The 27533-nt window shown below is 49.5% G+C and overlaps 11 protein-coding genes across 11 annotated transcripts; 7 read left to right on the top strand and 4 right to left on the bottom strand.

Moving 5' to 3' along the window:
* Positions 1-328: 328 nt before the first annotated feature.
* On the top strand, positions 329-1213 carry ARB_05254 (uncharacterized protein; the record flags this gene model as incomplete). The annotated part of the gene is made up of 1 exon (XM_003016914.1): positions 329-1213. The coding sequence occupies one exon, from the start codon at positions 329-331 to the stop codon at positions 1211-1213; it is 885 nt and encodes a 294-aa protein (XP_003016960.1).
* Positions 1214-3446: 2233 nt separating this feature from the next.
* ARB_05253 (uncharacterized protein) lies at positions 3447-4917 on the top strand (the record flags this gene model as incomplete). The annotated part of the gene is made up of 3 exons (XM_003016913.1): positions 3447-4005; positions 4085-4500; positions 4573-4917. The coding sequence occupies 3 exons, from the start codon at positions 3447-3449 to the stop codon at positions 4915-4917; spliced, it is 1320 nt and encodes a 439-aa protein (XP_003016959.1).
* Positions 4918-6461: 1544 nt separating this feature from the next.
* On the top strand, positions 6462-8411 carry ARB_05252 (MFS transporter, putative; the record flags this gene model as incomplete). The annotated part of the gene is made up of 7 exons (XM_003016912.1): positions 6462-6732; positions 6815-6910; positions 6986-7191; positions 7256-7646; positions 7689-7741; positions 7796-8144; positions 8200-8411. The coding sequence occupies 7 exons, from the start codon at positions 6462-6464 to the stop codon at positions 8409-8411; spliced, it is 1578 nt and encodes a 525-aa protein (XP_003016958.1).
* An 820-nt stretch (positions 8412-9231) lies between these two features.
* ARB_05251 (uncharacterized protein) lies at positions 9232-11583 on the top strand (the record flags this gene model as incomplete). Its single annotated transcript, XM_003016911.1, has 3 exons — positions 9232-9543; positions 9739-9956; positions 10059-11583. 3 exons carry the CDS (start codon positions 9232-9234, stop codon positions 11581-11583), a joined length of 2055 nt encoding a protein of 684 aa, XP_003016957.1.
* Positions 11584-12131: 548 nt separating this feature from the next.
* Positions 12132-12818, bottom strand: ARB_05250 (uncharacterized protein; the record flags this gene model as incomplete). Its single annotated transcript, XM_003016910.1, has 3 exons — positions 12132-12305; positions 12365-12725; positions 12787-12818. The coding sequence occupies 3 exons, from the start codon at positions 12816-12818 to the stop codon at positions 12132-12134; spliced, it is 567 nt and encodes a 188-aa protein (XP_003016956.1).
* A 492-nt stretch (positions 12819-13310) lies between these two features.
* Positions 13311-14498, bottom strand: ARB_05249 (oxidoreductase, zinc-binding dehydrogenase family, putative; the record flags this gene model as incomplete). The annotated part of the gene is made up of 2 exons (XM_003016909.1): positions 13311-13757; positions 13911-14498. The coding sequence occupies 2 exons, from the start codon at positions 14496-14498 to the stop codon at positions 13311-13313; spliced, it is 1035 nt and encodes a 344-aa protein (XP_003016955.1).
* An 813-nt stretch (positions 14499-15311) lies between these two features.
* Positions 15312-15785, top strand: ARB_05248 (uncharacterized protein; the record flags this gene model as incomplete). Its single annotated transcript, XM_003016908.1, has 1 exon — positions 15312-15785. One exon carries the CDS (start codon positions 15312-15314, stop codon positions 15783-15785), a length of 474 nt encoding a protein of 157 aa, XP_003016954.1.
* A 2358-nt stretch (positions 15786-18143) lies between these two features.
* On the top strand, positions 18144-18671 carry ARB_05247 (uncharacterized protein; the record flags this gene model as incomplete). The annotated part of the gene is made up of 1 exon (XM_003016907.1): positions 18144-18671. One exon carries the CDS (start codon positions 18144-18146, stop codon positions 18669-18671), a length of 528 nt encoding a protein of 175 aa, XP_003016953.1.
* A 1475-nt stretch (positions 18672-20146) lies between these two features.
* Positions 20147-21495, bottom strand: ARB_05246 (uncharacterized protein; the record flags this gene model as incomplete). The annotated part of the gene is made up of 2 exons (XM_003016906.1): positions 20147-21233; positions 21326-21495. The coding sequence occupies 2 exons, from the start codon at positions 21493-21495 to the stop codon at positions 20147-20149; spliced, it is 1257 nt and encodes a 418-aa protein (XP_003016952.1).
* Positions 21496-22181: 686 nt separating this feature from the next.
* On the bottom strand, positions 22182-24510 carry ARB_05245 (uncharacterized protein; the record flags this gene model as incomplete). Its single annotated transcript, XM_003016905.1, has 2 exons — positions 22182-24052; positions 24087-24510. 2 exons carry the CDS (start codon positions 24508-24510, stop codon positions 22182-22184), a joined length of 2295 nt encoding a protein of 764 aa, XP_003016951.1.
* A 438-nt stretch (positions 24511-24948) lies between these two features.
* Positions 24949-26956, top strand: ARB_05244 (uncharacterized protein; the record flags this gene model as incomplete). The annotated part of the gene is made up of 4 exons (XM_003016904.1): positions 24949-25218; positions 25271-25574; positions 25634-26313; positions 26483-26956. The coding sequence occupies 4 exons, from the start codon at positions 24949-24951 to the stop codon at positions 26954-26956; spliced, it is 1728 nt and encodes a 575-aa protein (XP_003016950.1).
* Between the last annotated feature and the right edge of the window lie 577 nt (positions 26957-27533).

Here is a 27533-nt window from a genome sequence, read left to right as displayed (position 1 = left end):
GTTGATCTTAAACTATTGACACTTGACGTTGTGATTTGATATTGACTGCTATCGCTTACTCTCATGGCTTTTCAATGGATGTGACTGGTAATATAGTTATTTTCCTTTTCGATGAGAACAAATGCACCGTATTTGTGCGGGCGAGGCTGGGGAAGAAGGTTTCTTGGGCAGGCAGAAACGTCAATATATATGTGTAACAGACTAGACACCGAAGTAGTGATCTAAGCGAGGAACAGAGATGCCACTCTCGCCGTCTTACCATGTGCGAAGCCTCCGCATAACTGAATGTGGAGCTGAAAGTACGCTCGTACACAACAGCAAGCAGTTCATGGCTAGTCTTGCTAGCGCAGATCTGGAGATCGGCGGCAATGAGCAGAAGGTGAAGCAAGAATACCTCGCTATCATCACTGACGCTGAGAAAGAACGGAAGATGATATACTGGGTTTTCGAAGCTCTGGAAGACGAAATAGCTAGGCTCGCGCCTTTTTCTTCTCATGAAAAGGCTTCGTTCTCGGTGCAGAGCTATTATAGGCCCGAGGCTGGTTTCATCTATAAACTGGTTAACAAAGACGGATACTTGACTCCGATACCACTGCCTGGCGATACAGTGAAGAATGTTGACTGTTCGGGAGTGAAGATAAGTGAACTAGCCGAGTCCCGGCAGAACGTCCACTTGATCGATACATCCAAAGTCGAGATTGTTCCGTCTCTAGTACCATCTTCAGATAAAGTCAAGCTAGATGGGAAAGAGTATTCCTTCAAACATGTCCGAGACTCCCATTGCTTCGACCGCGAATTAGGCATCCTTCAAAAGCTGGTCTCACTAGGTCTCAACAAGCGACTACGTGTTCCAACATTGTGCGGAGTAGTAGCTTACTCTGACGAGCAGGACGTCATCTGCGGCATTCTGCTAGAGCCTATTGGGTCGAAGGGTTGGTTGGGCACGACCGAGTCTGAGGGCTTCTCCAACGAACAGCGGGTGAAATGGATGGCTCAGATTGGAGAAGTGGTGAAGCAGCTGCATGCTCACGGCATCATATGGGGGGACGTGAGACCAGAGAATGTACTGATTGACAAGACAGACAATGCATGGGTTACTGGATTTGGGGCCAGTGAGAGCCCGCGGTTCGTGGATGGAGGGATGATTGGCACTGTGGAAGGGGATATGCAGGGTCTGGCGAAAATGAGAGATTATCTTGGGTATTTGTCATGATGATAGTCAGCTTAACTGACGAGATGTCGTATAAAGAGTCAAGTTCTGACTGCCGTAAGGGAAATTGATCTGTGATGGAGCGTGCGGAGAGAAGTATACAGATCATAGATCGGACGCTCCGCTGGAACCCGATGTTGGACAGCATATGTGCAACAACCAGTCAGTCTCCAGCCTCTCCCACCCCTTCTCGAAAAAAAAAAAAAAGTAAAGTAAAGAAGAAAAATAAAATAAATTAATCTTCATATCCCGCTGCTGTAACATGGCCAAACTATGAAGCCGAGATATGAAGTCGAGATAAGGGAGCGTACGGAGTAGGTGCCAACCTTGCAGCCATGCTATCAGGGCAAGTTTGATTCGGCGTCAATGGCAAACTGTGCAACATCGCAATGACAGCAAGCTTCTCAGCTTTGCATATGCTCAGTTTCTCATCTCCTCGGCTCTGATTACCATCCCGTTGGCTGTCTCACCGATGACATACAGTTTTTCCAGATATACGGGAAGGAAGAGAGAGAGGGAGAGAGGGAGAGAGGGAGAGAGAAAGTCGAACCATCTGCATGACCAATCCTTCTGCGGCCTGTCTTACTCCTTCATCTGCCGCTGTCTTGCATCACCCCTTAGCAGCGCTCCGTTCTCTCCTCCTTTTCATCTCCTTATCAGCACTCAATAAACAGAGGTTTGAGGCGGCAAACTATTCAGCGTCCGCAGGAGATGCTCCAAGACACAGTCTCACAATCAGGATAGTTGCAAGTAGCCGGATGTCTAAAAATAAAAATGGCTATCGGAAGCCGGCATTGCGCTAGTCAAGCTCCTCCAGCCAGACCCAGAGTAAGAGACTGATTAACTTAACGAGCTAGCGCTGAATGCCACCACGAGAGGCTCGCCTGAGAGTAATAATGCGAGCTCCTTACTAGTCGGTACCTTGCATGAAATAGTCGAGCAGGCCGTGCAGCCAGGCGTATTCTGAAGGGGCCCAGCCTTTATGCCACTGCTCGCCTGAGCTTCTCTCCTTCTCGCTAGTTAGTCAACTAGCTGCGTTGGATGTCTTACGTATCCCAGCAAGTAAGTTGTTATCTATCTGCTGGGAGCTCGAGCACAGCGGAGGTTTAAGCAAGCGAGATCCGAGGCTTCGTGCGCATCATGAGACGTCTGTAGCCATGTAACGTTGGACAAAGCATGGAGATGTTCCCTGTCCTTGTCCTGTCCTGTCGTGCAGTAGCTTGTGTGCTACCTGCGCGCCGTGCTGGCGCCGTGCGGTGCTGGGGGGAAACAGGGCTCCGCCCGGTGGTCCCATCCATCCCATCCCATCCCCTAACACCTTCCCCTCCCCCCCATATCTCGTCTCCATGGTGATGTCGTCGCTATGGAGAGGCTCCAGCGAAGCTCGCCTGGTTCTAGCAGTAGCAGAGCAGTGGTTCCTGCGCCAGTCTTTGGGGGTGGGCCGCAGTCGACCTAACTATCGGGTGGGCTTGGAGGCGAACAGGCTGACAGCCGCCAGAGGTTAGCCCGCTGGCCAAAGAATAATAAAATAGCACTCCGTAGCTGACAGGCGACAGGCGACAGGCGGGACAAACTAGTCGACGCTGTAACAAGCCAGCCTGGTGTCTATCAAGTATATACATCATCAGCATCTTGTTTATCCCGTAACGAAGTACTCTGTACTATCGACAGAGGCTGCGTCAGCACGAAGATCGGGGCTCCAGGAGGTCGCAGCTCGCTTCCTATGATGCTGGCCGAGACGCAGCATCTCCATCTGGGTCTCCTCTCGGGTCCTCCTCGACTGCGACTGATCGCAGGCATGTCTCAGCGCGCGCGCAAGGGAGGCTGGGGGTGAGAGCGGTGGTTGGCGGCTGGTGGTTGGGCGGCGTTGCTTTTTCTCGGTGGTTGGGTTTGCCTTTTTTTTTTTTTTTTTTCTCTTTTCTTTTCTTTTCTGGTTGCGCCGGGTGGCTGGCGGCTTTTCCTCTGCGGCCTCGTATCTGACCTGCCCGTCTATGTATATATAGAGAGCCCTCGGGGGCCTCTTCAGGTCTCCTCTCTCTCCTGGTCTTCTGCTCTTCTCTTGCTATCATCTACTTAACATTCCAGAAGACTACAAACCTCGCACGATGAAGCTCTCGCTCGCTGCCGCCCTGCTCGGCGCCCTCGCCGTCTCTGCGCAGACATCCACCGAGTGCAACCCCCTCAAGCAGAGTAAGCATGCTGATACACTCGCCAGGAGAATTCGCTGCTGACGGTGATGCTAGAATGTCCCGCCGACCCTGCACTGGCTGGCTCTGCCGACTTCGGGCTCACCAGTGAGAGCCCGCGTTTCCATGCCACCGGCGGAACGCCCACCTACGGCAACGACGGCGCCAGCCTGACCATCGGCAAGCGGTTCGACGCCCCCAAGCTGACCTCGGACTTCTACATCATGTTCGGATACGTCGAGTGGGAGATCAAGGCCGCCCCGGGCAAGGGGATTGTCTCCTCCGCCGTGCTGCTGTCGGACTGCCTGGACGAGATCGACTGGGAGTTCCTCGGCGGCGACCCCAACCAGGTACAGAGCAACTTCTTCGGCAAGGGAGACACCACCACCTACGACCGGGTCAAGTTCCATCCAGCTCCAAACAACAACCAGGAGTTCCATAAATACGCCGTGGACTGGACTGCGGACAAGACGACCTTCTACATCGACGGCCAGAACGTCCGCGAACTCACCCCGGATGCCGCTAAAGGACAGTACCCCCAGACCCCCATGAGAGTCCTTGCTGGCAGCTGGGCCGGCGGTGACCCTTCCAACAACCAGGGAACCATCGGTATGTCTCTCTCTCTCTCTCTCTCTCTCTCTTCGCTGCCAAATAGCACGGTTGATACTCACAATGTAATGATATATAGAATGGGCCGGCGGTGAAACCGATTTCTCCAAAGTCCCCTTCACCATGTTCGTCAAGTCCATCAAGGTGACCGACTACTCTACCGGCAAGGAATACGTCTACAAGGACATGACTGGCAAGTGGGAGTCTATTCAAGCTGTTGACGGACAGGTCAACAAGTCTGGCAAGCCCGGGTCGGGCCCTAAGGTAGAGTCTTCCACGCTACCATCTAGCCCAAGCACCAGTGCCCATGTCCCCGTTCACACCGTCCCAGGGGGCGGCATCGGGAATCCCCAGGCCCCCAACACCGGATCCTCTCCTTCCAATACCCTGACAAATGGACCCTCCTCAACGATGACTTCCCTTGTAGGGCTCCCCAGCAGCTGGATCGTAACCGAGACTGGAACTGGGGGAGTCGTAACGCCGACATCGGCTGCTGTAAGTCGTGAGACTCTCTTACCCCTATATTTTTTTGTTCGAAAGAGATCACAAGAGGCTAACGAACTGTAGGAATCAACATCTCATCACTCCGATTATACCTCCCGGTCTTCTCGATCTGTCTCGTCCTCGGTTTCGGCTTCGTCTGGTAACGGCGGACATGGCATGACTACCTCTACTGGTTCTGGAAGCGCTCCTACCGGCACCGGCTCTCTCCCTGGCTCTGGCTCTGGCTCCGCTCCCGGCTATCCTGTCCCTACAGGTACCAACGGCGGCGGCAGCAACAATCCTACCGATGGCGGTGCATCTCCAACCAGCCCGGCAATGCAGGCTCCCGGCAGTACTGGTGCAATCCACTCTGTTAGCAATGCTCTGCTCCTCTCCTTCTGTGCCATTGCCGCCTGGGCTCTGGTCTAGAATAAGGGGGTCCCTCCACCAATGCTTTGACGCCTAACGCCTGGTATCTCACACTCTCGACGCCTGACATGCTTCCATGACCAATGACTCCATCATATCATGACTCGGAACGACCTATCCTTTTAACGACCTTACCAGACGACGCCTTTCCCTTCTTGACCCCACAGGTGTACATATTCACTACCAAACACATACACGAGTACATATCTTACTTTACACGAACAACCAACGACCAGACAACGACAAATAGATCACTAGAGAATGATAGACCTCTCTTCTCCACGATAACTCTCTCTCTCCCCCTTTTCACGACACAGATGAGATCCCCCCCTCTCCTTCGGCACCGAATCGATTATTTACTCTCCCCCGGCGTGGCACGGCGTGACGGCGTTTATTCCGCTTCTTCCTTACATATTTCAACCTTTCAACTTTTACCTTCACGGGGCTGCTTTTTCAAATATCAATGGGTTTTCAGTGTGCATCGTCTCCTTATTCGTTCATTCCAAAGACCGAAAAGAAAAAAAAAACCAACATCATCTTACATTCAATCCAATCGACCAAGCATCCAGCGGGGACAAAATTAAAAACCTTACCAACTCGGAGACGGTCACAACTACAGAATATCTGATGACGTTTTGAGTACATAGCAGTACAATAAATACCTTAGGGAAAGGAAGGCAGCTAGTGCTCTTCCTGCTATATACACATTTTAATACACTATTCATCCGCCTTTCATATCAACCTACCTACCAACCTCCTCTCCATTAGTGCTACCCCGTATTAATTAATAATAGTTAGCATCCGCATCACCGAAGCAACGTAGAAAACAAGTAAACAGCGGAACGAACTCCACGCTGACCTCTTGTTTCGTCTCACGCTAACACGGTAGATCCGGGGAAGCCCTCGTATTAACAACCCAACCACCCACGGGAAGAACAAAGCAGAGAGATAAGAGTCAAAAAGACTCCTCCCCGCGCCGTCATCGGGTTTACCGAGGATGAGTCGATTTGATTGACGACACCCTTGACGGATAACAAGAGGCATGGCAGGCAAGTAGGCCAGCATGTCATCGCATCCCAGCAAACAGTTGCAGAAGACGAAGCGAGCGGCACCCCCCTGCTTTCTCCGCAAAATCGCATTTTTCAGCATACGTCTCTGCGTGTGGGACAGACAAGTAACTAGTTAACCAGCATGCATTCCTGCCATTCAATCTATCCTCAAGACTCAAAGAGTAGAAAACACGATGAGTAGCGAGATAGGCCGTGTCCACGTCTAGTTGGCCGTCACTAACGCAGTTTAGCTATCAGCTCGTCTTCGCCGTCTCTCGATCTTGGTTTGGCCTACGGACCACCAGCCTGAGAGGCCGGAATTAGCCCGTCTGCCTCCTACAAGCCGGTGGAGAACTCCATTTCAACGGACTGCTTGACTTGCTGGGTGCCGGGAAGTAGGAGACGGCATCCCAGGTACATAAAGAGAGCGGCCTGCGCCGTCTAGGCCTGTCTGTCTCGGAGCTCTGTCTACACAGACTCGTACAGAGAGACAAGATGGACGAGAAACCCGAAGAACATACAGAGCAGGTCAGCGTGAGCCAGACGAGCAAGGAGGAGCGAGTCGAGGTTGAAGTCGAGGATGCTGAGAAGGGCCATGAGAAGAGCCAGAAGGTCGTCAGCCATGATGCGGACGAGGCGATGAAGGCGTTTGCCGAAGGGGGTTCGATCGAGTTGACGGCCGAGGATAACAAGCGGCTGCTTAAAATCATCGACTGGCATCTCATGCCCATGATGTGTGTTGTTTACGGGCTGAATTATCTTGACAGTAAGTCTCTGGCGCCGAGTTGGTTGGTACATGCCTGGTGCTGCTGGTGCTGGTGCTGATGGATGATGGATGTATCATGTAGAGACGACACTATCCTACGCCAGCGTGATGGGGTTGAAGAAGGATATCCATCTCGTCAAGGACAATTACCAATGGCTCGGCAGCATGTTCTACTTCGGTATGTTCATCTAGCCAAGTTGTACCCATTTACGTATGACGTGTTGATATGGAGGGCGATAGCTGACTGCCGTAGGATACCTGGCGTGGGAGTATCCTACCTCCGTCCTGCTGCAACGACTGCCTCTGGCCAAGTACTCTGCCTTTTGTATCATCGCATGGGGCCTCATCCTCACCCTCTTCGCTGTCGTGCATAACTTCCCCGGTGCCGTTGCAATTCGATTCCTTCTCGGTGTCTTCGAGGCTGCTGTCACCCCCGGCTTTGCCCTCATAACCTCCCAGGTACATACGTAACCAACTCGATACGGACATATGCGAGTAGAGTACAGGCTGACAGATGCTGTAGTGGTACACCAAACACGAACAAGCGACCCGCATCAACATCTGGTTCTCCTTCAACGGCTGGGCTCAGATCTTCGGCGGGTTGGTCGCATACGGCATAGCCGTAGGATCTCGCACGGTCGGCTCGGCCATCGCACCATGGAAAACTGTCTTCCTTCTTACAGGTCTCTTGACCGTCGCGCTGGGCGTGTGGTTCTACTGGCTGATTCCAGATAATCAGCTTAATGCCCGCTGGCTGAAGAAGGAAGACCGTATCCTGGCCGTGGAGAGAGTGAGGGTCAACCAGCAGGGTATCGGCAACAAGCACTTTAAGCTGTATCAGTTCAAAGAAGCATTGGCCGACCCGATGACCTGGGCGTTTGTCTTTTATGCCGTTGCAGCAGATATCCCTAATGGTGAGCCAGCCAAGCCTGTTCAATGATGGTCGTGTAAAACAGTAGATGCTAATGGGGCTCGAACAGGCGGCATCAGTAACTTCTTTAACCAGCTGGTGAGTGTCTCTATCCTACCCCCGGAGTAGGATCAAGTAGGCTAACGTGTATAGATCGTTGGATTCGGGTATACACCTGAGCAGAGTCTGCTCTACGGCACTCCCGCCGGCGCCGTCGAGGTTGTTGCCCTCCTCCTCAACGGGTTCCTCGGCGACTACTACCAGCAACGCATTCTCGTCTCATCAGGCGGCCTCCTCGTCGCAATCGTTGGCACTGCTCTCATGATAGCTTTGCCCGAGAGCCTCTCCGTCGGCCGTCTGGTAGGATACTACCTGACCCTGGCCAGCCCGACTCCCTTTGTGTGTATCCTGGGCTTGATATCCTCGAATGTAGCAGGATACACCAAGAAAACCACCGTTGCTGCACTGTACCTGATCGGATACTGTGTAGGCAACATCATCGGTATGTCGACAACTTGTGTCTGCTAGTCATTAGTCGTGCTAATATATCCATACAGGGCCACAAACATTCCGCCCCGAACATGCGCCTGAGTACACGCCGGCCAAGGCAACTATCCTGGCATGCTTCTCTGCCTGTCTGGTCGATATGTACTTCATCTGGTGGTGGTATAATCGACAGAACGCAAAGAAGGCCAAGCTCAGAGCTGAGCCAGGCTATACCAAGGTCGAAAACCAGGAGTATGTCCCTTCTTCCCCTCCTCGTTCATGATTTTTGACCGACTGACCTCACGATAGATGGCTTGACCTCACGGACATGGAGAACTCAGAGTTTACTTACTCAGTGTGAATGTTTTAACGTACTGTATCTCATGACATGCATGCAATGAATCTTCTTTCTTCCGTTCAGCTCTAGCAAGAGGTTGAATTACCTGTCAAAGTTATTTCCCCACGTATGTAAATGCACAGTTACCTGTCCAGCGTCAGTGTCTCCTTATCCATGCATCAAAGTCACCGCTACTATGTAGCTCCTGGTTAAGTATGCAAGTGACCTGCTTCTCTGTCCGACATTTGCCAGCGACTTCGGACGTGTGACCGACTAAGCAAGTCGATCTGACTTGCTCCGCCTGCATCTCGCCCCGTCTATCGACAATAATAATAGTATTATGTGCGGATATCCCATTTCTCCGGTTCATTGTTGACGCAACACCAGGTGTACCCCATGGACAGAGAACGGAGTGCACGTACGGAGTACTCCGTACACATAACGGATGTAAGCATGAACTGAAGATGTCCTTATGTCGAACCGGTTCGTTCGGTTCGACCGCAACTTTGCTCTCGTCTTCGTCTCCCCTGGCCGATCAACCCCGTCTGTAAGTGCGAACTAGAGTGCCACGCAGTATGCATTGCAGCTCAAGTCAGAATCTGCTCCAGTCCGAGCCCGACAAGGCCAGCCGGGGAGGAACTAACTCAAGCTAACCCTGATAAACATCTGCAGGCCCAATAACCGGCCAGCAAGCCAGAGCTCGATGCGCCGCCACGCTGAGCCACGATTCGCCAGACTAGTTTCTCCCTCCAGAGGTGCATGAATGATGCATGATGCATGGGCAAGGGTCATGCGGGTTTCGTTCCTTTTTTCCCTCCTTGTAACCGCCTGTTCTCCTTTCCTGGGCTTTTTTTTTTTTTTTTTTTTTTTGCTTCTGCTCCTGGTTCGCCCTTCCCGTGTGCCCCTGCGCGGGCAACATGCTCCCGTCCGTCAAACAGGGCTCTCACACACTTACGGTGAGAAGGAGAGGCGATGGCGCCCAATCAGGTGGACGTTAAAGAAGCAGAAACAGAAGCAGACGAAGAAGATCGATCGAAGAAGAGGACCTCTAGTCTCTTTGCCCCGCTCCGAGGATGGGGTTTGTCCATTTTTTTTGGCGTCCTGCTTCTGCAGTTGCACCAGTTCGACTGACTAGTTATAACGGCCGAGGGTTCCCTGTCTGCTTGTCTGGCTGTTCCTGATGGAAGAAATCTTGCGCGCCAGCTGTGACAGGAGTCATCCCGCAGAGATGAAGGTGTGAAGACATGACTGGTGAGCTTCTCTGTCTCAGTAGGCGCCTGGATATCGGCTCCTCCGTTCTTGTTTTGAGTGCTCCCCGGCGCTTGATGCTGCAGTCCTCGTTCTATATATATTCATGCCCTTGATATATATACGCCCGAACTCTTCACTGCAGGCGGTGGCTCCTCTACCAAGCTCCATCATCCCCATCCCTATTATCACCATCGTCTCGACCTATAAGGCTGTCAGCAAGGCTTCGAGGTCGAGCTTCAAGTGATCAACTGCCTGTCTCCTGATTGCCTACACATGCGCGTCCAATCACCAAGCTGTCTTTTGTGTCTTCTTCTTTTTCACATGTCATCTCCTGGTAGATAGGCCGTTAAAGAGGGATCTTCCATCTTCTTCAGATAAAGAGTGTAAGTGGGCTCATTCACAGTATGAGGGCGGAGGTTTGAGGTTTGAGGTTGAGGTTAAAGACGTTTGTCTGCTGACTCTGGCAGAAGAAAGACAAGACAGCTACAACGTCCGACTAAGCATCACCAACCTACCGGCACCAGCCATCATGGCCGGCCTCACATGCCAGACCCAAGCAAGTGATGGCGGCATCAGTGAAGACAATGCTGTCTCTTCTCCTTTTATCTACATACCCAAGACTCAGAAGAAGCTGAACGCCAGCTCGAAAGAGGACTATATAACGTCCTTTCTCTTCGAGGATGAGCGCCCCTTTGATGCCTCTGTCGGAGATGAAACATCCTACTTTCCGCCCTTCCAAGTGACAGACTTCGAGAGACAGACGGTGACAGACCTGGCGTTGCCCAGCAGGACGTACGCGGCCACCGGGAGCCCAGTATCAGCCTTCTCGATGTCCAGCGCAGACGACGAGGACGTCCCGGAGGTGCAGAGCTTGATCAGGCCGCCTGCCACCACGGCTACCCCTACCGCGGCATCAGCGCGCAAACCAAGCGATGCGGGATCCAGAGCATCTTCCTTTTCTCTAGAGCGTCGAAGGACATCGAGAGGACAGGCATCTTCGTCTTCCAGATCTACTTCGTCGACCAGACCAAGGCGCAGCATGCAACATCTTCGCGGCAGATCGGGGGCAGGGCCAGGGACTTATACCAACTATACACCCTCTCGGTCAGACATGGGCAGCAACTCCCAGCGTAACGAGCGAGATCTCGTTGCCCTCCACCGTGAAAGCTGTCTTCTTTTCAGCCAGATGGGGCCGTATAAAGAGCTATCTTCGTCTCCTACAGACCGTAACTCCTTATCGGCACGCCACTCCCACTCACATGTCCCTACCGCATCAGCGAGATATTCTTCTTCACAGCAGCCTCAACACTCGGCTTCTGCGTCTCCGCTGCTCCGGCCAGAAAATACACCTACTTCTCCATTCCAGTCTGATGGAGCCCCATCTCCACTCACCCATCAGTCTACGTGGAACCCCATCCATGACCAAACAAACAACGTCTCTTCACCACCGCCTCTCCCTAAGACAGTAATCGACTGGACGTCTCCCTCAACCAGACGGAGGGAATATGAAAAGATTGACCGTGCTAGTCGTGGGATCCGTGGTGCCTGGAGGAAGTTTGCTCCCCAGTGGTGTCAGAGTAAAGATGCTCGAGCCCCCTTTTTCGAAGAATGCAAGGCCGGTCATGCAAAGGACGATGGCAGTGTGAGGCGGTTCCGCATGGATATCCCAGAGGAAGAGGAAGCCGATAAATCTGCCGATCAGCCGCCACGTCAAGGACTAGGTGTGTTGAGAAATGGACTCGTCTCAGCATTGACTCGACTCAAGCTAGAGAACGAGACCGCTCAGCCTGTCAAGGAGAAGTCTGCTCCTATTCCCACCAAGCAATGGCGGCCTTTTATCAACAGACGTAATTCGTCATTGGTCTAGCTTTCATACCACTTTCATGCATTACGCATTACGACCGCTCATTAAATCCCCATTTTCCCGTGCATTCTGATTCTAATGATACCACATTCACATTACACAATTGATTTAATTGATTTCACAGAACAGCGAACAGCAGAGCACCATCCCTTTATACGACAACCTGCAGGACATTTTCCCATTCCCCTTCGTCACTATTCCTGCAATTGATAATGTTGCGCCAATTGTACTTGCTATGATTTCTACACCCCCAGTTCCTGCTTCCCTGCGCTACCCCTACCATCCCACCTAAGCATATGATACCAGACGTCTTGCGGTCAAAAGCATATTTCCCACTATTTCCCACCGGCAATCGAGGGTTAGAGGTAACCCGTTTCATTTGTTCTGCATACATAGCATAGATAATTCAATACCATTACCGAAGTTGATCACACATCAAGCTTTTGTTATATTGCTCCAGTGCTCCTCTCTAATCTTGTACTTTTATATTCCGTCACGACAAAAAAAACAGCAGCAAGGGTATATCTATATAACGACACAAAATCCAACAATTATAGCAAATCGAAGTCATCCAGCTTCTCCTGGTACCGCAGGATATTCCTCTTAATCTTACTAGAGTCAACCCACGTTACGAAATCTTCCATATTTCTCGTCACCAGGAAAGCAGGATCAGTGACGACCTCTGTCCCAACGCGCACATGGCCCTGCTCGATAAACTTAACAGCCTATCACGTACTATTAGTAACCGAGTCGCAAGTCATGTATGCAACGCATGAACACATACCGACGGAACACTCTCCACCATCCCATTCCTCGCCATAACCACGCCCAACCGCCTCCTCGCAAATGTACTAACAGTAACTTCTCGCTCGACTTTACTTAGTCCTGCACCTTGCTCACGGTTCTGCTTTAATATTCCCATCGACCAAAGCTTCTCTAGCATCTGGGACTCGAGCTGTTTGCGCACTGGGTCCGAGTCCGGGTCAAGTGCTGCAAGTTTATGAGCTAACTGCCGTAGGGAGCCGCATAAAGCATTGTATTTCTTATAGTCTAGAGGATCTTGGAGATGGTAGCGGCGCCGGATAGTGGCCTCGCGGTGGTTGTTGTCGGATTTGTATGTGTACAGGTCGACCTTTTTAAGGAGCCTGCACACAGAAAAAGTTAGCGAAGACTGGCGGAGAAAGGAAACGACTAGGAATTGCATACTTCTGCTCGTGATGTTTGAGTTTCCGGACCATCTTGCCTGCCTTTTATCGACCTGTTCCCGAGTTGTTCAATATTCATCAGCTTCAGCGTTTCTTTTGCTTTGCGACTTTCGAATTTTCGATTGACAGCGATAAGAGATGACTAAGCAATGACAATTATTATGTAATTATAATCACGTGACTCTTTCATTCATGCATTAAAATGAGCTTAAACATTATTATGCATCACGTGAAATTTAAGCATAAATAATGTCATGACTAAGTATGGTGACTAAGCAACCAATCAGCGTCCGCCGTTTATGCAAAGTTCAGCGACTGCGACTTCTCCAACCTCATTCGCTCGAGATATAAAAAATACATTTTTGCTGTTGACTTCAAGGACACACTACTACGGAGTACTTAAGTACTCTCAGAAGTACGTACCGACAAGGGGGCCAACTTGGCAGAGACAACACGAGCCGTTTCGTCATATAAAATTCTAAAAACGGAACAGAGACATGCATACAGGAGTTCTCCTCCCCCCCTTTATGTCGAGTCGGGGGGTTCTAGGCCAGGAGTCTCCGCCACCCGGTAGACCAGCTTGCTGCCAGTCACCTTGCCGTCTCTCATCATCTCTAGGCCCTCGAGTGCTCCCGCAAGGCCACCGCCGCACACTTGCTGAGGATGGACCTTGATCTTGCCGTCCGCAAGCAACTGGTTTGCCATGGAGACAAACTCCTTCGCGTATCGAAACCCGGAGTGATCCGGGGGTATCACCGGCCCATCCTCGGACATTTGGACTTTCTCGCCAAACATATAGTAGGCCATGGTGTAGCTCGACTCGACGTCGTCTCGAGGACAGGGCTCCGGCAGCAGAGCAAAGTATCGACCGCCGGGACTGGTGGAAATGGCGTGAGCGCATATGCGTGCGCTGGCAGGGAGCGATATGGTGTCCCAGGCCAGTTTTAATTTATTCCCGGTAAATTCACGGATCTTGAGGCCACAGTCCAAGTCGTGATAGTCGAAAGCCGCCACGGCGCCTAGTCTTTTAACGAACTCGAAATTCCGCGGGGAACAGACTGCGATTGGGGCAAAGCCGGACCTACGAGTTCAACTCCAGATCGTCAGCAAAAGCAGTTGGTTTACTATATATGCGGAGCAAAAAGGGCTTGCAAAATAATTCCTTTTCCAGAACAAAACTGCAATTGGCTTTTTCGGATTCTGGTTGGACATTTCACGTTCCGTGGGTATATTCAAACCGCTACTCTCGTTTTCTGTGTATTCTTTTTTTGGAAAAACGTACTGTTTTGCAAATTGGATGCCCAACGAGCCAGTCGCCGTGCTGCCGCCGTATATCAGCACCGGCGTCCTCTTGAAGCTGGGGGAGGTGGGCAGATCCAATCCGAGACCAAGATACAACCCTTGACACACGGTTATGATGCCCACCCCGAGTGTGGCGGCCTCCTCGAAGGATAGGTTGTCTGGAATATGCGACTGAACGTCTGCTTTGACAAGGATGTAGTTGCCAAACGCCCCGTCGTCTGGTTCTTGTCTGTTGCAGCCATGGACGACACCGTAGACCCGATCGCCCTTCTTGAACTTCTTCCTGACTCCCTTGCCTATGGTCTCCACGATGCCTGAATAGTCGCAGCCCACGACGGCTCCCACCACTCCCGCGTCAATATGCTTCCAGTCAGTCGGATTCAACGCAATCGCAACAGGTTTTACCAGCATAAACCTGTCCCTCACCACCGGCAGAGGCCGATCAACAACCTCCGCCCGGCCTGGGCCAAGTACTGCGATAACCTTCCTCGATGACCCCATAGTGGCCTTGACCTCAGGCAAGATTTTCCACAGAGTTTTTTCCCCCTCCCGCCAGCAAGTTTTCTATTGTCCTTTTTTTATCTTCGCTTTTTCCGCTTCCCAAGCTCATGGTGTCTTCATGCTTGCGGCGTGCCCTTTTATGTGGGCTTCTCCGTAACCCCCGGGAACTCCCAACAGGCCGCTCCCGATAGCCTTGCCCTTGGGGACCGTCAATGGGAGGGAACAGGCTTATTATGTCAGTAACGATCCTTCAGTTAAACGGCGAAACTTGCTAGGCATGATTGGCCGCGGCTAGGGGGTTCATATCTCCATAATTAATTAAAGCCCATTACATCATGGTTCCACAGCGGCCAGACTCGAGGTTGCGCAGCAACTTGTCGCTAGTGGTTGGAGTGATGACATGGCCTGGCCAGGAGCAACAGGGAGGAGAGGAGATCGTTGATTTGAGGGTCGCAAGGGGGGCCTTAGAGACGGGATAAATAACCCCTTTTGCCCTCCCTCAACCCAACGCACCTACTCCTGCGTATAAACACGAGGACGCCCTCCATAAAAAGTCCCCTGCCCATCGAACCAGCAGGACATCTGATGTTTTGCTGCTCACTCCTTTTCCTCTCCTGAAGCGGCAGTTTGGCTTCGCTCGCATACAGCCCCCTGGAAGGGCCCGCCACAGTCAAATAAAATCACACCACCAACATACATACATACAACACTTAAACCACCAAGATGGAGTCAATTCCGATATCGATAAACACTCTCTCTATTGACGAACCGATTCTCGAATCACCAACGACCCCCCGTAGCTGCGCGATGGCTCTCGCCGCCCGTCGCTCAAACTTGCGCGATACTCACATCCAACATCACCAAACCTCGTCGCCACAGCTATCCTCACAGTCTCCGTCTTCTCCATGCCCTCCGCCTGCCAGGATACTGCGCCATCCATCCCCAATTCGATACCAATCCACTCCACCTTCATCCCGCTGCTTTGCTGACATCCTTGACCCAACTCTTAACCTCTCCGACGACAATGGCGACAGGTCAAATGACGTCGATCTCCAGGTCAAACTCGCACTGATCGACCTACTCAACTGCAGCGACATTAAGAGGGATCAGGAATCCCGGCTATGGGTGCAGAACAAACTCATGGATACCGAACATCGATTAAAAGCCAGACGGAGAAGCAGAGTCGTGCACTGCTAGCTTCCGTCCTCTACTCTACACTTAGCTTGTGTGTGCCTAAGCTATGCCGCTCGCTCATTTATTTTTTCATCTTGACCCAGTTGCTACCCTTTCGCAGTGCATGAGTTCAGGAATGCGGACATACTCCAGGCGGCCTTCGTTCTAGTTTATTTTTGGAAGCCATTTTTTTTTTTGTTTTAGCCGGATATCTTTGACGGGCGTTTTATCGGCAGCACTGGCTGGAAGTTGTTAGCGGAAGCGCCCTTTTGCATCGACGCAATTACTTTTCTTTCTTTCTCTTTTTTCTTCTTTTCCCTCCACCCTCCTTCTGGTATGGACTCGGTATCTCGTTGGATATATCTGTTTAATACTTTCTTTTCACATGTATTTATTATTTAATATTAACACACTTGAGAATGCAGACTTGCACTTCCTCTCGTATTTCTAACACACGATACCTTGGGCGCTTTGCCGATGGCTAGCCATCATATACTAGGCTTACCTACTTTGTCGTGTGGTTTCCATCTACTACAACTTTAAGGAGGTTTCTCGTATCGTCATGGATCTCCCTCTTCGAAATAATAATTGGAAGTCAACTAAGGATACCCTGAAGACGTTACCCTAAATACTATGGTGCTACGCCGGAATGTGTCTAAAAGTCATAGGATACCCTGTGCATTCGGGATATATGGTAACTCGGTCCTGCGGGTCTTCGCTTTTGCTAGGGATCCAGGTTTATCCGCATGCCCTTTGCGTCTGCCTAACTCTCATAGGATGTGCTGACCACCGTTTAGAGAAGATACTTAAGCATTATCTACTCCACTAATAAAGTCAAACTTATACTATCGCTGTTAGAATCGGCCTTTCAAGCTTGTGAACAACCCTCGTGAATGATACGGTTTATATCTTGAGTTGCCCCATTAATAGCTTTGTTAAGAGTTGATAAACTCACTGCATTTCATAGGTGATAACTGACATGGACGGCATGTAGCCCAAGTACCTACCCGTTTTATCCAAGTCACGTTAACTATTCGTTGTATACCGGTTGTTATCAGCGTTCAAAGGTTACGCTCCGAGAGGACTTTGCTCTTAGAAGGTAAGAGACTGCCGTGGGCTTAGGGCCTACATGAATGAAAGAATACTATACATTCTAACGATTGGTACCGATGGTAATATTAATGCCCGTTGTACGGAGTAAAACATGGTAAATTCCTTCAGCCAACCCTTGGAGCTTATTGATAGATAAGATCAGATAAGGATCAGAGTGGGGCTAGGAAAGCTTGGTTGACCAATAGAAGGTCTGTAAATATCGACTTTAAGTTATCAGATCAGAATAAACTTCCAAGACAACGGCCTTGTGCATAGGGTGTATATAAGACAAGAGAGGAGGTCTTTTTCTTCAGTTATAAGATACAGCTATGACCCTTGATCACTTGATCGTTAATGTAATATAAGTTTTGGGAAGTTGTTATAACAACTTAGTATAATAGTTACGACTTGGTGTTACCGTCGGAACTTGGCTTGAATGTGTCAGGCAGAGATAACTAGTTATTTGACCAACGAAAACTAGAAAGTTCAACAAAGTTTCGGACGGAGAGGTAAGTCACCACGGTGGTTTCTCTTAAGAATAGCAGATTATCACTACCTTTATACTAATAAAGCTGTATCATAATTCAAGCTGTTTGTAGCATCTCACATTTATGCCCGCGCCTATGATGTTAATTATCATGGAAATACTGCAACTCTCCTGGAAGCATTCGACGAAGTGATGATTCGCTCTTATGCGTACATATAACATGCCCGGATGTTTCGGCAGCCCCCCCTCCCTTGTGTAAGTGTAAGACATAAGGCCATTAAACCTAGTTTCAGCCCTCATATAGGCTTTCGACACATCAGCTTTGGCTGGCAAACAAATGATGTTACACCTAGGTCGTATGATTGCTGACGACGATAATAAAGATATACGTATATATATCACGTGTAGAGCCTTCGCCTTAAAGTACTCGGGGAATAGTCTGCAGGGTCGGTTATTGTAGATGCATCAAAATAGAACTAGGCACGATGGACCCTGTAAGATTCATATGGCCCCATAGCCGAGAGCAGAATGGGGCCCAACACAACACTGCTCCCTGCGACTCAGACATGGGTGTGATAAATCGAACCTATTTTCCTCTATGTGAGTGCATAACGTACCTCATGCGATTCGTGTAGAGCAAGTGGAGCGTATTAATAAAGATTTAACTAGCACATGGAGTTCTAGCGCTTGTAATTGAAGAGGATGCTTCAAATATCCAATTGAGCATATCATACAAAGAAAGTAAAGAAGTCCGAACTAATCAAAGAACCGAGCACTGCTAATTAGCGAGTAAATTAGATCCCATGTCCAATGATGATTTCGTTGTCCTTATAGAACCGAACCGAATCAAACGTCTTGCCCTTGGTGGTGGATGTTATCCCGTCCCAGACCCCCCAAAGAATATCATGAATGAAACAGATGCCACTCTGCAGATCAAATATCAAGCTCGCTTTGACCACGTTGCCAACACAGAGACTTTGTATTCATGTGCCGATATTAGATATATTTCTTCCAGGAATTTTCATCCTCGAGTCCCCTGCTTTAGCAACACATCGGGCGACCTTATGCTCCCCAGCTCTACCGCAAGTGAAGTGCCTAGCACTCAACCAACAATAAAGGCTGATTTGGCTGGAAGTTTAAGAATAGGGCTTCGACAAGGTGCAGTTGCGGGCATTGCTACTGGGGTTCTTGTGGGTGTGATCCTGATTGTCCTTTCATATGTTGGGTATAGGAGGTATCAGCAGTGGAGTGGAGGCCGGCACTACCAACTGACAGTAAGAAACGTAAAATGGGATGGTTCTGGGAATATAATTCCAGGTAGAGCAGCCTGATATTCAATGATGTGAGGGTAATCAATACGGGCTCAGTGGGCGGTTTGGCAACTTGATATAATCCTAGGGTCAGAGAGACAAAGATATTAAGACATAGTTAAAAAATCAAACATATCAATCGAGTCCAGCTTCACAAATGAATATACAAAGGAATAAACACAAACAATAAAATAGCTGGTATCAGTTCTTACAGGAAATGGGGCATACCAGGTATCCATTCATATAGAAGGAGAAACTCTTTTTGCCCCTTCATTTTGTAGGTCAAAACCATACCTACAAAGAGCACAGTATTTGTTCCAAAAACGTCCCGTTCATATTTATAATAGACATCTTCTTCGTTTCGAATATCTTGCACAGGTCTGGATAATGCCCTGCAAATGCAACATAAAGTATTTGCATCCATAATCCCATATACCACGTTGACAACAGCTCTTTTACTGCATCCGAGTTTGCCGGAATGTAGAAGTCAAGATCGTTTCGTTTGCATATCATCGATTCAAGCATCGCACCATCTAGCCCGTTTTCTGTAATCCGTTTGAAATTTACCGTCTCGCATAGCTTTGTGACCTGCTCTGCGTTCTCTGCTGCCCCGATAACATGTAGCAGAAGGATAATGCTCTCCATGCTGATGATATTTTTAATAGGACTTTGCTTGATACTCGGCGAAAACCTCTTGGCTCTACCTCTTTGGCCTTGCGGCCCAAGGATTGGCTGGCCATCCATAGTTGTGGGATAGAGGAAGTCCTTCGGGATTAGATTTTGAAGCGGGTTGCCTAGGGGGAGTAACTGTTAGCTCAAGGGAGATAAACACGCTCCTATCCAGAGCGATTTCTCTTAGTATATATGTAACTGGAAGGAAGGCATCTTTAATTAATACGTACTCACCATCAAGATTACGTTGTAAGTAGGTTGCCACGGAATCAGCAAATTTCACATCCGCTACTCTTTTATGAGAATTGCGGCGATCCGATGAGGTAGAGCATGTGGCTCCCACAGTCAGGTATAGGAGCAAGAGCATGACGAGGAGATATTTTCGCATTTTCTTCATGTTATCATATAGAGATATATTGAAGAGAATAGTCTTTATAACCAAGGCATGCAAACCATAAATTGAAGCGCCGGGTATGTTGATAGAGGTAACAGGCCTGCTCCCTCGTTAAGAGAGAGCAAGTTCCGTAGGTACTAAAGTGCCTTCAAAAGTCTCCCTCCAGTGACTGGTGTGTGATATTCTTTGTTTGCCGGATATTTGATTCACAGTGAAGATTGAAATAGCCAATGCAGATCCTGGAGAGAAAATACCTTGTCTATCCTTTTTATTCATCTTCTAGGTTCTAAAGCAGCTGCAATCGCAAGGGAACGGGAAAGTCCAAATGGGCGTTCAAATAAATACAATGTGAAAAAGAATATTTGAAAAGCGGGTGGAAGAGGGCGGGTGGAATAAGATATAACGATGGGAATGCTTGTATGTATATATATTATAGTTCGTCGTGCTTTTCAACCTCTGGAGGGACTGGCCGGCCGGAATCTTCCAGGAGATCGACACCATTCTTCCTTCGCCATTTTTCAAACAAGGCAAAGAAATCTTTTTCCATCCCACTATCCATTTGGTCAGGAAGAACAACAATATACTCAATGTAAAGCGAGCCGAACTCATCATGTGGAGATTGTTCGTGGATATGTCCTTCGTGGTATATTGGCATTCCCTGCTCTGGTATCCTCTCCACAGTAAAGGGCTGGACAACTTCGCCTCGTTTGCGGCCTATCTGTACAATGTGCCCATCCAAATGTGTTAGGTTTCGAGTCCAGTCTCCCATCCAAGCTTCTCGGATGCTGAGAACTTCTCTCCAGAAAAGGTCCTTGCCCTTGCGCCGGAAGAATGCTCCATCGGTGCGTTGAGCCTCATGTTCATCCATGACGGGTTCTTTTTCTCTCAATGTGACAACCAAATTACCCGCAACCCAATCGGGGCTTTCATCGGCTTCGTTCTCGAACACCAGTTTCGATCCCTGGCCCATGCCCCTCTCGACGGTGCCTGATATAGGAACTTCGGCTCTGACAACTCGGCTGCCGCCACACACTTTACACGGATGCCGAATCGACTTTCCCTTCCCTCCACACTTGTCACAGGCCATTTGAACTTGCTGAAATATGCCGGGAGCGATCATGTGCTTTTGAATTACGGCACCATGGCCCTGACATTGGCTGCAGACATCCACTTTCCCATCAGTAGAGCCAGAACCCTCGCAAGCATCACAAATTTGTTGCTTTTGAATCTTGAAATCTATCTCTCTGCCGTTGTAAAAGTCTTGTAGTGGTAAGTCGAGGCGGAGCTCCATATCAGGACCACGCCTGTGGCCGCCATGGTGACCGAAATGCCCTCCACCCCCAAAGAACCGGGAGAATAGGTCGAATGGGTCGTGTCTACCACCACTTCCGCCTTGTTTGTGTTGTTGTAGGCCCTCATGACCGTACTGATCGTATATTTTCCTTGTCGAAGCTGTGGATAGGACATCATACGCTTCAGCAATATCGACGAATTTTTTACGTGCCGAGTCGTCACCACTACAAAATCTTTAGTTAAGGTTGTTCACTTATAATAAACCTGAGCCATTACAGCTTGCTGACAGATATTTGCGCCGGTGCATTCTACTCACGGATTCTTATCAGGATGGAACTTTTTGCTTAGTGTTCTGTACGCCCTTTTGATGTCACGCTCTGAAGCTGAGCGATCGATGTCCAGTATCTTGTAGTAGTCCTCGGCGCATATTGTCAGTGGTATTAGGATGAAGAGAGTTGAGAGCAGGAGAAGCGGAAAGACGAGCATGGTGACCGACTGGGGAGGATCCCCGAAAACTAGAGTACGTGAAAATAAACAGTATAGTAATATGGAAAAGCCGAATGCGCTTTAAGCGCTTAGCACGTATTCTGCTTGTGTTATCAGGATTCAAGAGTAGCTGTTTCGGTGGGTAGAAGTGAAATATATGTATCGGGTGCAGCAAGCTGGGAGGACAAGCTAGGGGCTGGCGAATCTGCCAATGGCAGGTCAAGTTGCCGGCGCTTTTCACTCCTCTTCCAGCAGCTCAAAAACTGGCTGGCTGTCCGCGGGAGGGAAGCAGAAGAAGATGATCGATGGCCGACTCGATGCTCGCGTTGATGCCAGATTATCAACTTCCCTTATTATCGATTAGGTGTTCGAATTTAAAGTTTGGAGGAAGCTCCTAAAGGATAAACCTTTTGCCGTGGATTACATAATCTCCTGTACAATTACCTAATGGATGGATCTGCCATGTAGTTATGTACCTAAATAATAATGTTTTTGGTGAAAGAAGCAGACAAGGGCAGCTGAAGACGAAGAGACAGTTGATAGGAGCTAGCTTCCATTTGAAATACTGGTGTTGCATAGATTGATCGTTTTGCGGTGAGGTTGAAGAGTGTTATCTCGCCCGAAATAAGTACTACTCACAATATAGGGAAAAGCGAGGGCTGCATAAGATCAAAACAGTAGCTGGATTAGTGGCCCCTGGCTGGGACGTCGAATATACTATTCCTCCAAGTCGGCCTTTGGTTAAGGCTGTCCTGGCTGCTTCTTTCAATAAGCTCGTCCGCTCTCTGCTGTTCCTCATGCCAGGCTTTGGCAAGACTGCCTGGGGCATAGACGCCGTCGAAGATACCACCCCGCTGAGCGTCAAACCCGAGTCTAGTGAATATATCTGGGTCCGCCTTCCCACTCAGCCTAGCCATAACTGCTCTGATAAAAGTTAGGAAGTCGTCAGGATCAGCTATGCGCGCGGCGCGTAGGCGCTCTCTCACAAAGAGCAGTTCTCGATTTGCTGTCCTAGCATAGCCAACTATCTTTTCGGCTATCATTTTCTCCAGGCTGCGTCTGATCATGTGTTTGAGGAAAGGTTTGAGAGCCCACAAGATACATGACCAGCGGCTCTTGGCAATAGAGTAGTCCAACTTATGGATATGAACTCTCACTGCACGGAGAGACAGAATCTGTTCCAACCGCTCTTTGCCAACCTCGAATTCACAAGACACATCGATTCCGCGTTGATCAAGGCAGAAACTAGCGATTCCTTCGTCAAAGATGGATGGGAAAGGAGGTTTATGTGCTTTTATCCAGTAGCCAAAATCATTTGCGGAAAAACAAAGGCCATTGAGGGTGACGTTAACGACGTTTTTCATGCCTGAAACCGCCTCCTTCGAATGGGTCTTACGAAGCTCCATGTTGCTTATTGTGGTGACTAGGACTTGGTATGGAAGAAACGAAGAATTGTGAACAGTGTGACCTGGTTCAATCACAACGTTTTCAAGCAGAAGATCCATTTGAGGGACCGAGATTTCCAATCTTGGTATGGGGATATATTGGATAGCTCGAATTAATAGAGGGAGGAAGATGTTGAGGGCGTCTGCCATAAGACGAATACCTTCATTACGATAGGCTTCACATATACCCAGTGCAATTTTCTTTGTGGCTGTGATGAGTTTCGCAATAGCGGCATCCTGGGTGACAGATATCAGTGTTTTCTTGAGTTGATAGATGAAGTCCTTGAATTCCTGTTGCGGCAGGTCGCCTTCAGTCTCCTTTACTTTCTCCTTCAGGGTCTTCACGGTGTCCTCTCCAGAGTCCCAGAAACTGGGGTCAGTGAAGAGGCTGTAAATGGATTGTCCAATGTGGTCAAGTGTGTCATTAACTCCAGTGCTTCTTTTGGCACCTTGCATCAGCTGCTGGAATTTACTTTCAAGAGATTGCCATTCATTTTGGCTACCAAAGGATCTTGCAAGCTCCCATAAGTTCTTCATGGCGTCATGCAACTCTGGGTCGATGTCCAAAGCATCCGAAGCACCCTCAACTGTGGATCCTATGGTCTGCATGTATATTCCAGCATACCGCTGGACAAGCCCTGATATGGTTGACACGGATTTATCGTAATCAGATCTTAACCGCAAGTCTTCCACTGTCTTTTTCATCTGGTACAAGAGTGAATCTTGCACTTCGGTGGATATGTTGGTTTCAGCACTCTTTTTGGCTGCACACCCGGTATCCTCCAGCCCTTCCTTCGCAGTCTCCATAACTTGCTCCCCATCTTGCATTAACTCATCAGAGGTGGGAGCCTGTTTATTATCGCCATTTGTTGCCTTGACACTGTTTTTCTGTGATTCCGACGGCTCCACCTCCTCTGCGACCCTACTTATAGCGTCTGAGAGTGATGCCGTGGTGTCAGAAAAGATGCTGCGGCCAATAGTGGTAATGTCTCCGATCAAACGACGAAAGTCCGAATTGGTCATAAGAAGTTTACCAACGGTGCGTACGCTTTCGTATGCTATGATATTCAGATAATTAGCTTGTCCGCCACAGACATTCAGCAATATGAGACCTGATATCTACAAAGGATAAGAGTTCAAAAATACCAGCAATAGTATCTGCCCTGGCCTTGGATTTTGATGCTGCAGAAGCAACCTGGGCTGTGTTTATAGAAACGTTCGAGTGGATGAACTGGCTTATGATTTCCTGTAGCTGATCGCCACTGTTTTTCTCTCGCAGCAGAGCAATGAATATTCGGGTCCACGCTCGACAATCCTTTGCTATCCTTCCGCCCCTCGGACTCAGCATGGGGTTATCTGGGTTCAGCACATCGGAAACGAGGACAAGTCGCAGAAGAGCTGCTGCTTGCTCTGTTGTGGGCATGTAACCAGCGGACAACGCTCGGAACATCTCATATTGACGGAATTTCTGCTTTACCTTCCGCTGCAGCTCAGTTTCTGACTCTGAGGCTGGAAGCAGAGGCTCTCGTTCACCGGTAGCATCTTTTCGTGGCCTGCAGCACGACAGCATTGTGTCTTCTTCCCTGGTTTGGGCAGGTTGTGGAGGGAGTTCTTATAGTGGGATGTGGCAGCAGAGGTCAGCTATTTATCCTCGCTTCATGCACGGCCAGCTCGGCTTCCTTTTAAGATAAAAGCAGGACAACAGCTGGACAGATCAGCTCCCTATATAGGGTGTGCAAATGAGCACCGACATGTCACACCCTGTTTTCTTCCCAGTTTGCTGTTGGTCATCCAACCTTGAGTTCCCAAAACTACGTAATAAGCTGTAAGCTTGGGGCAGGCGGGCGCCAAGCCGGCAGCCGACCTCTTGGCCGTTCTAGACCAAAAAGAAGTCATAAACATAAAAGGCCAAGAGAAGGTGAAGTGGTTGCCTGGCGGGTTACTTTGCTGAGGAGGGAGATGCTAATACCCAGAACCAACAACAGAAGAGTTGCAAATAACAGGAGATATGGCACTTCCGATTTCTCTCGCTGAACACAAGGCTTTCTTTGTTGAGAAAGTCAGGGAGTTCAAGCCAAAGCCCGTCGCTGGACAAACGAAGAATAGAAACGAGAGCGAGGTCTCTTCTGACACGACCATCTCAGCGAGGATACGCCCAATTCTCCCTCACGAGCAGGAAGCTGGTCATATTCCAGGCTTGTTTGTTCGCAGTGATGGAAATGGCGAGCTCGATGTGCATGAACTTCGACTCAAGGTCAACGGACAACCTGCTTTGAATGTACGTACATGAACATCTGCGATATACCCCTGGAACAGTACATACGCCATAGCAGGCTTCTCCACGTTCATGTTACCAAGACCTGTCACAGTCGTCTAGCTTCCTTGTAGACCGAGCGTATGGGCCAGAGAGCACAACAAAGTCGATATACGACGATTTTGTAGCTCCCCTGGTGCCATGGGCATGGAGCGGCGGCGTTGGAACATTCTTTGCATACGGTCAGACTGGATCAGGCAAGACCTTTACCGTAAATGAAATGGAAACCTTCATCGCATCGGATTTGTTAGGCGGGAAGATCCCTGGCCGACGCAGTGTTCACATGTCTGTGTTTGAGCTGGCAGGAAAGGCTGCATTTGGTAGGGATCGCATTCCCTCCCCCCTCGCGCACCCGTTTTCATTTATTGACTGCATTCAGATCTCCTCAATGACAAGCATCGGATCAGCGTCATGGAAGATTCATTTGGAGAGACGCAGTTGGTAGGTATTGTCGAACGCACCCCCTCGACGATCGAGGATTTCCTCGACCTAATCAAGACAAGCATGATCTTCCGTGCTAGTGCCCCGACGCTTAAAAACGATGCTTCTTCGCGCTCACACGCTGTCTGCCGAATCAGGATCGAAAACAAGGATGATCCCGACTGTCCTGACGGTTTACTCTTTTTGGTCGACCTAGCAGGTAGTGAGGCAGCGGCGGATTCCAAGGACCACACACCAGAGCGCATGAAAGAAACAAAAGATATCAACTCCTCTCTTTCTACGCTCAAGGACTGTATTCGAGGTCGCGCTACCTGGAACATCAACGAGAATACGGCTTCAGGCGGCACTAGCTCGAAACATGTGCATATCCCCTTCCGCAACACCACGCTCACCAAGGTGCTGAAACATGTGTTTGACGTCAATAGCCATCGTTCCTGCAAGACTGCCGTCGTTGCATGCGTTAGCCCCAGCGCTATTGACGCAAATCAGGGGAAGAGTTCCCTTCGATATGCAGAAATGCTCAGGGTTCAGGTGCCAAAATTGAAGCCAGTTGTCTATGATCCAGCGGTCCCACGTACCTGGACTAACAAGCAGCTGCGAGAATGGATTGTGAACAATGTCTGTTGTTGGCCTCATCTAAGCATGCCCTTTGTTTTCGCTCGGTCCCATTTTCTTTCCCTCTCACCCCGAACGGAGGCAACATGTTAACTGACACAGCTAACATAAGTAGTCCGGTTCACCTCCTGTAGACCCATCGCACGTTGCGCCCACTGAGTCTGGGATACAGATATGCAAGCTGTCTAAGAGTGAATTTGTCTCCCGATGCCTAAAGACAGATGGAGTACGGCCCGAGCAGGCCAGAGCCTTTTTTGATAAGATATGGCAGCTCCACGTTGACTCCCGCTCCCTAAAGACTAAAAGCGCCACGATTAGCGAACCGAAGGAACCGGCCATCCCGTTCAAAGAACGCCTCAGGCCTGGGATGTTTGTGCGCGTTACTCCCCAGTCACCAAACGACCCGATTCATTTTCTCATGTTGCTTGCCCCCGAAGGCGCATTTGATCAGACCAGGGCTGCTGCCAAGGATAATGGCGACGGCTGCGGTTCTAAGTACATCTGTGCAGCAGTTGCCCCATCAATCATGGTGGACGCCTATGAGCTGTTTGTCTCGCAACAGAGAATTGTAAGGATTGAGGATATGGAGGCGGAGGTTTTGATGGAATATGATTCAGCCATGAGATACTACTTCATGACCGTCTAAGCAAAGGGGCGATGAGCATTGGTAACTTTGGCGGGAACAACACGTATATCACACATGGGTTTCAAATATAGTGTGAGTTGTGTTAGGCTGGAGTGGAAGCTGGGTCTGTCGATTGGAGGGGAGCGGGTAGGTCAGCTTGCGTATCCCAAGGGCTGATTAACCCCAACCGTCCCTCTTGCATATCAATTCTTGCGGTAGAGGATCAGCCATCGTTTAGATTTGGCCAATTCCGTTGTTCTCTCTTTTGAAAGCTTACTCCGTACTCCGTACAGCCGGCTGTGTTCACACCCTTGAGGGTAGGATTATCTGCGTTTGTTATTAGAGCTGAATACAGGGACACAGTACTCCGTAGAACGCGATGCATGAAAACGCCGCTGAAGAGTAATACAATTGGTTGTTTGACGTATCACTTCATTTTCCCGCAGTTCCTCATTCATGTAAGGAGTGACCAACCAGCTATCAGACATGTCTCTGCTCCTTTTGGCCGTCGTGGGAACTAAACAGTCGATCATTCGGGTTCACTAGTTAGCAGGCTAGTCAACAAATCTGGTAAGAGGTCGTGCGGGACGGGACGAAG

The sequence above is a fragment of the Trichophyton benhamiae genome (assembly GCF_000151125.1).
Source record: "Trichophyton benhamiae CBS 112371 chromosome Unknown contig01989.5, whole genome shotgun sequence".
NCBI classification, from domain to species: domain Eukaryota; kingdom Fungi; phylum Ascomycota; class Eurotiomycetes; order Onygenales; family Arthrodermataceae; genus Trichophyton; species Trichophyton benhamiae.
The sequence above is the reverse complement of the archived record's forward strand: the minus strand, read 5'-3'. Positions and strand labels throughout refer to the sequence as shown.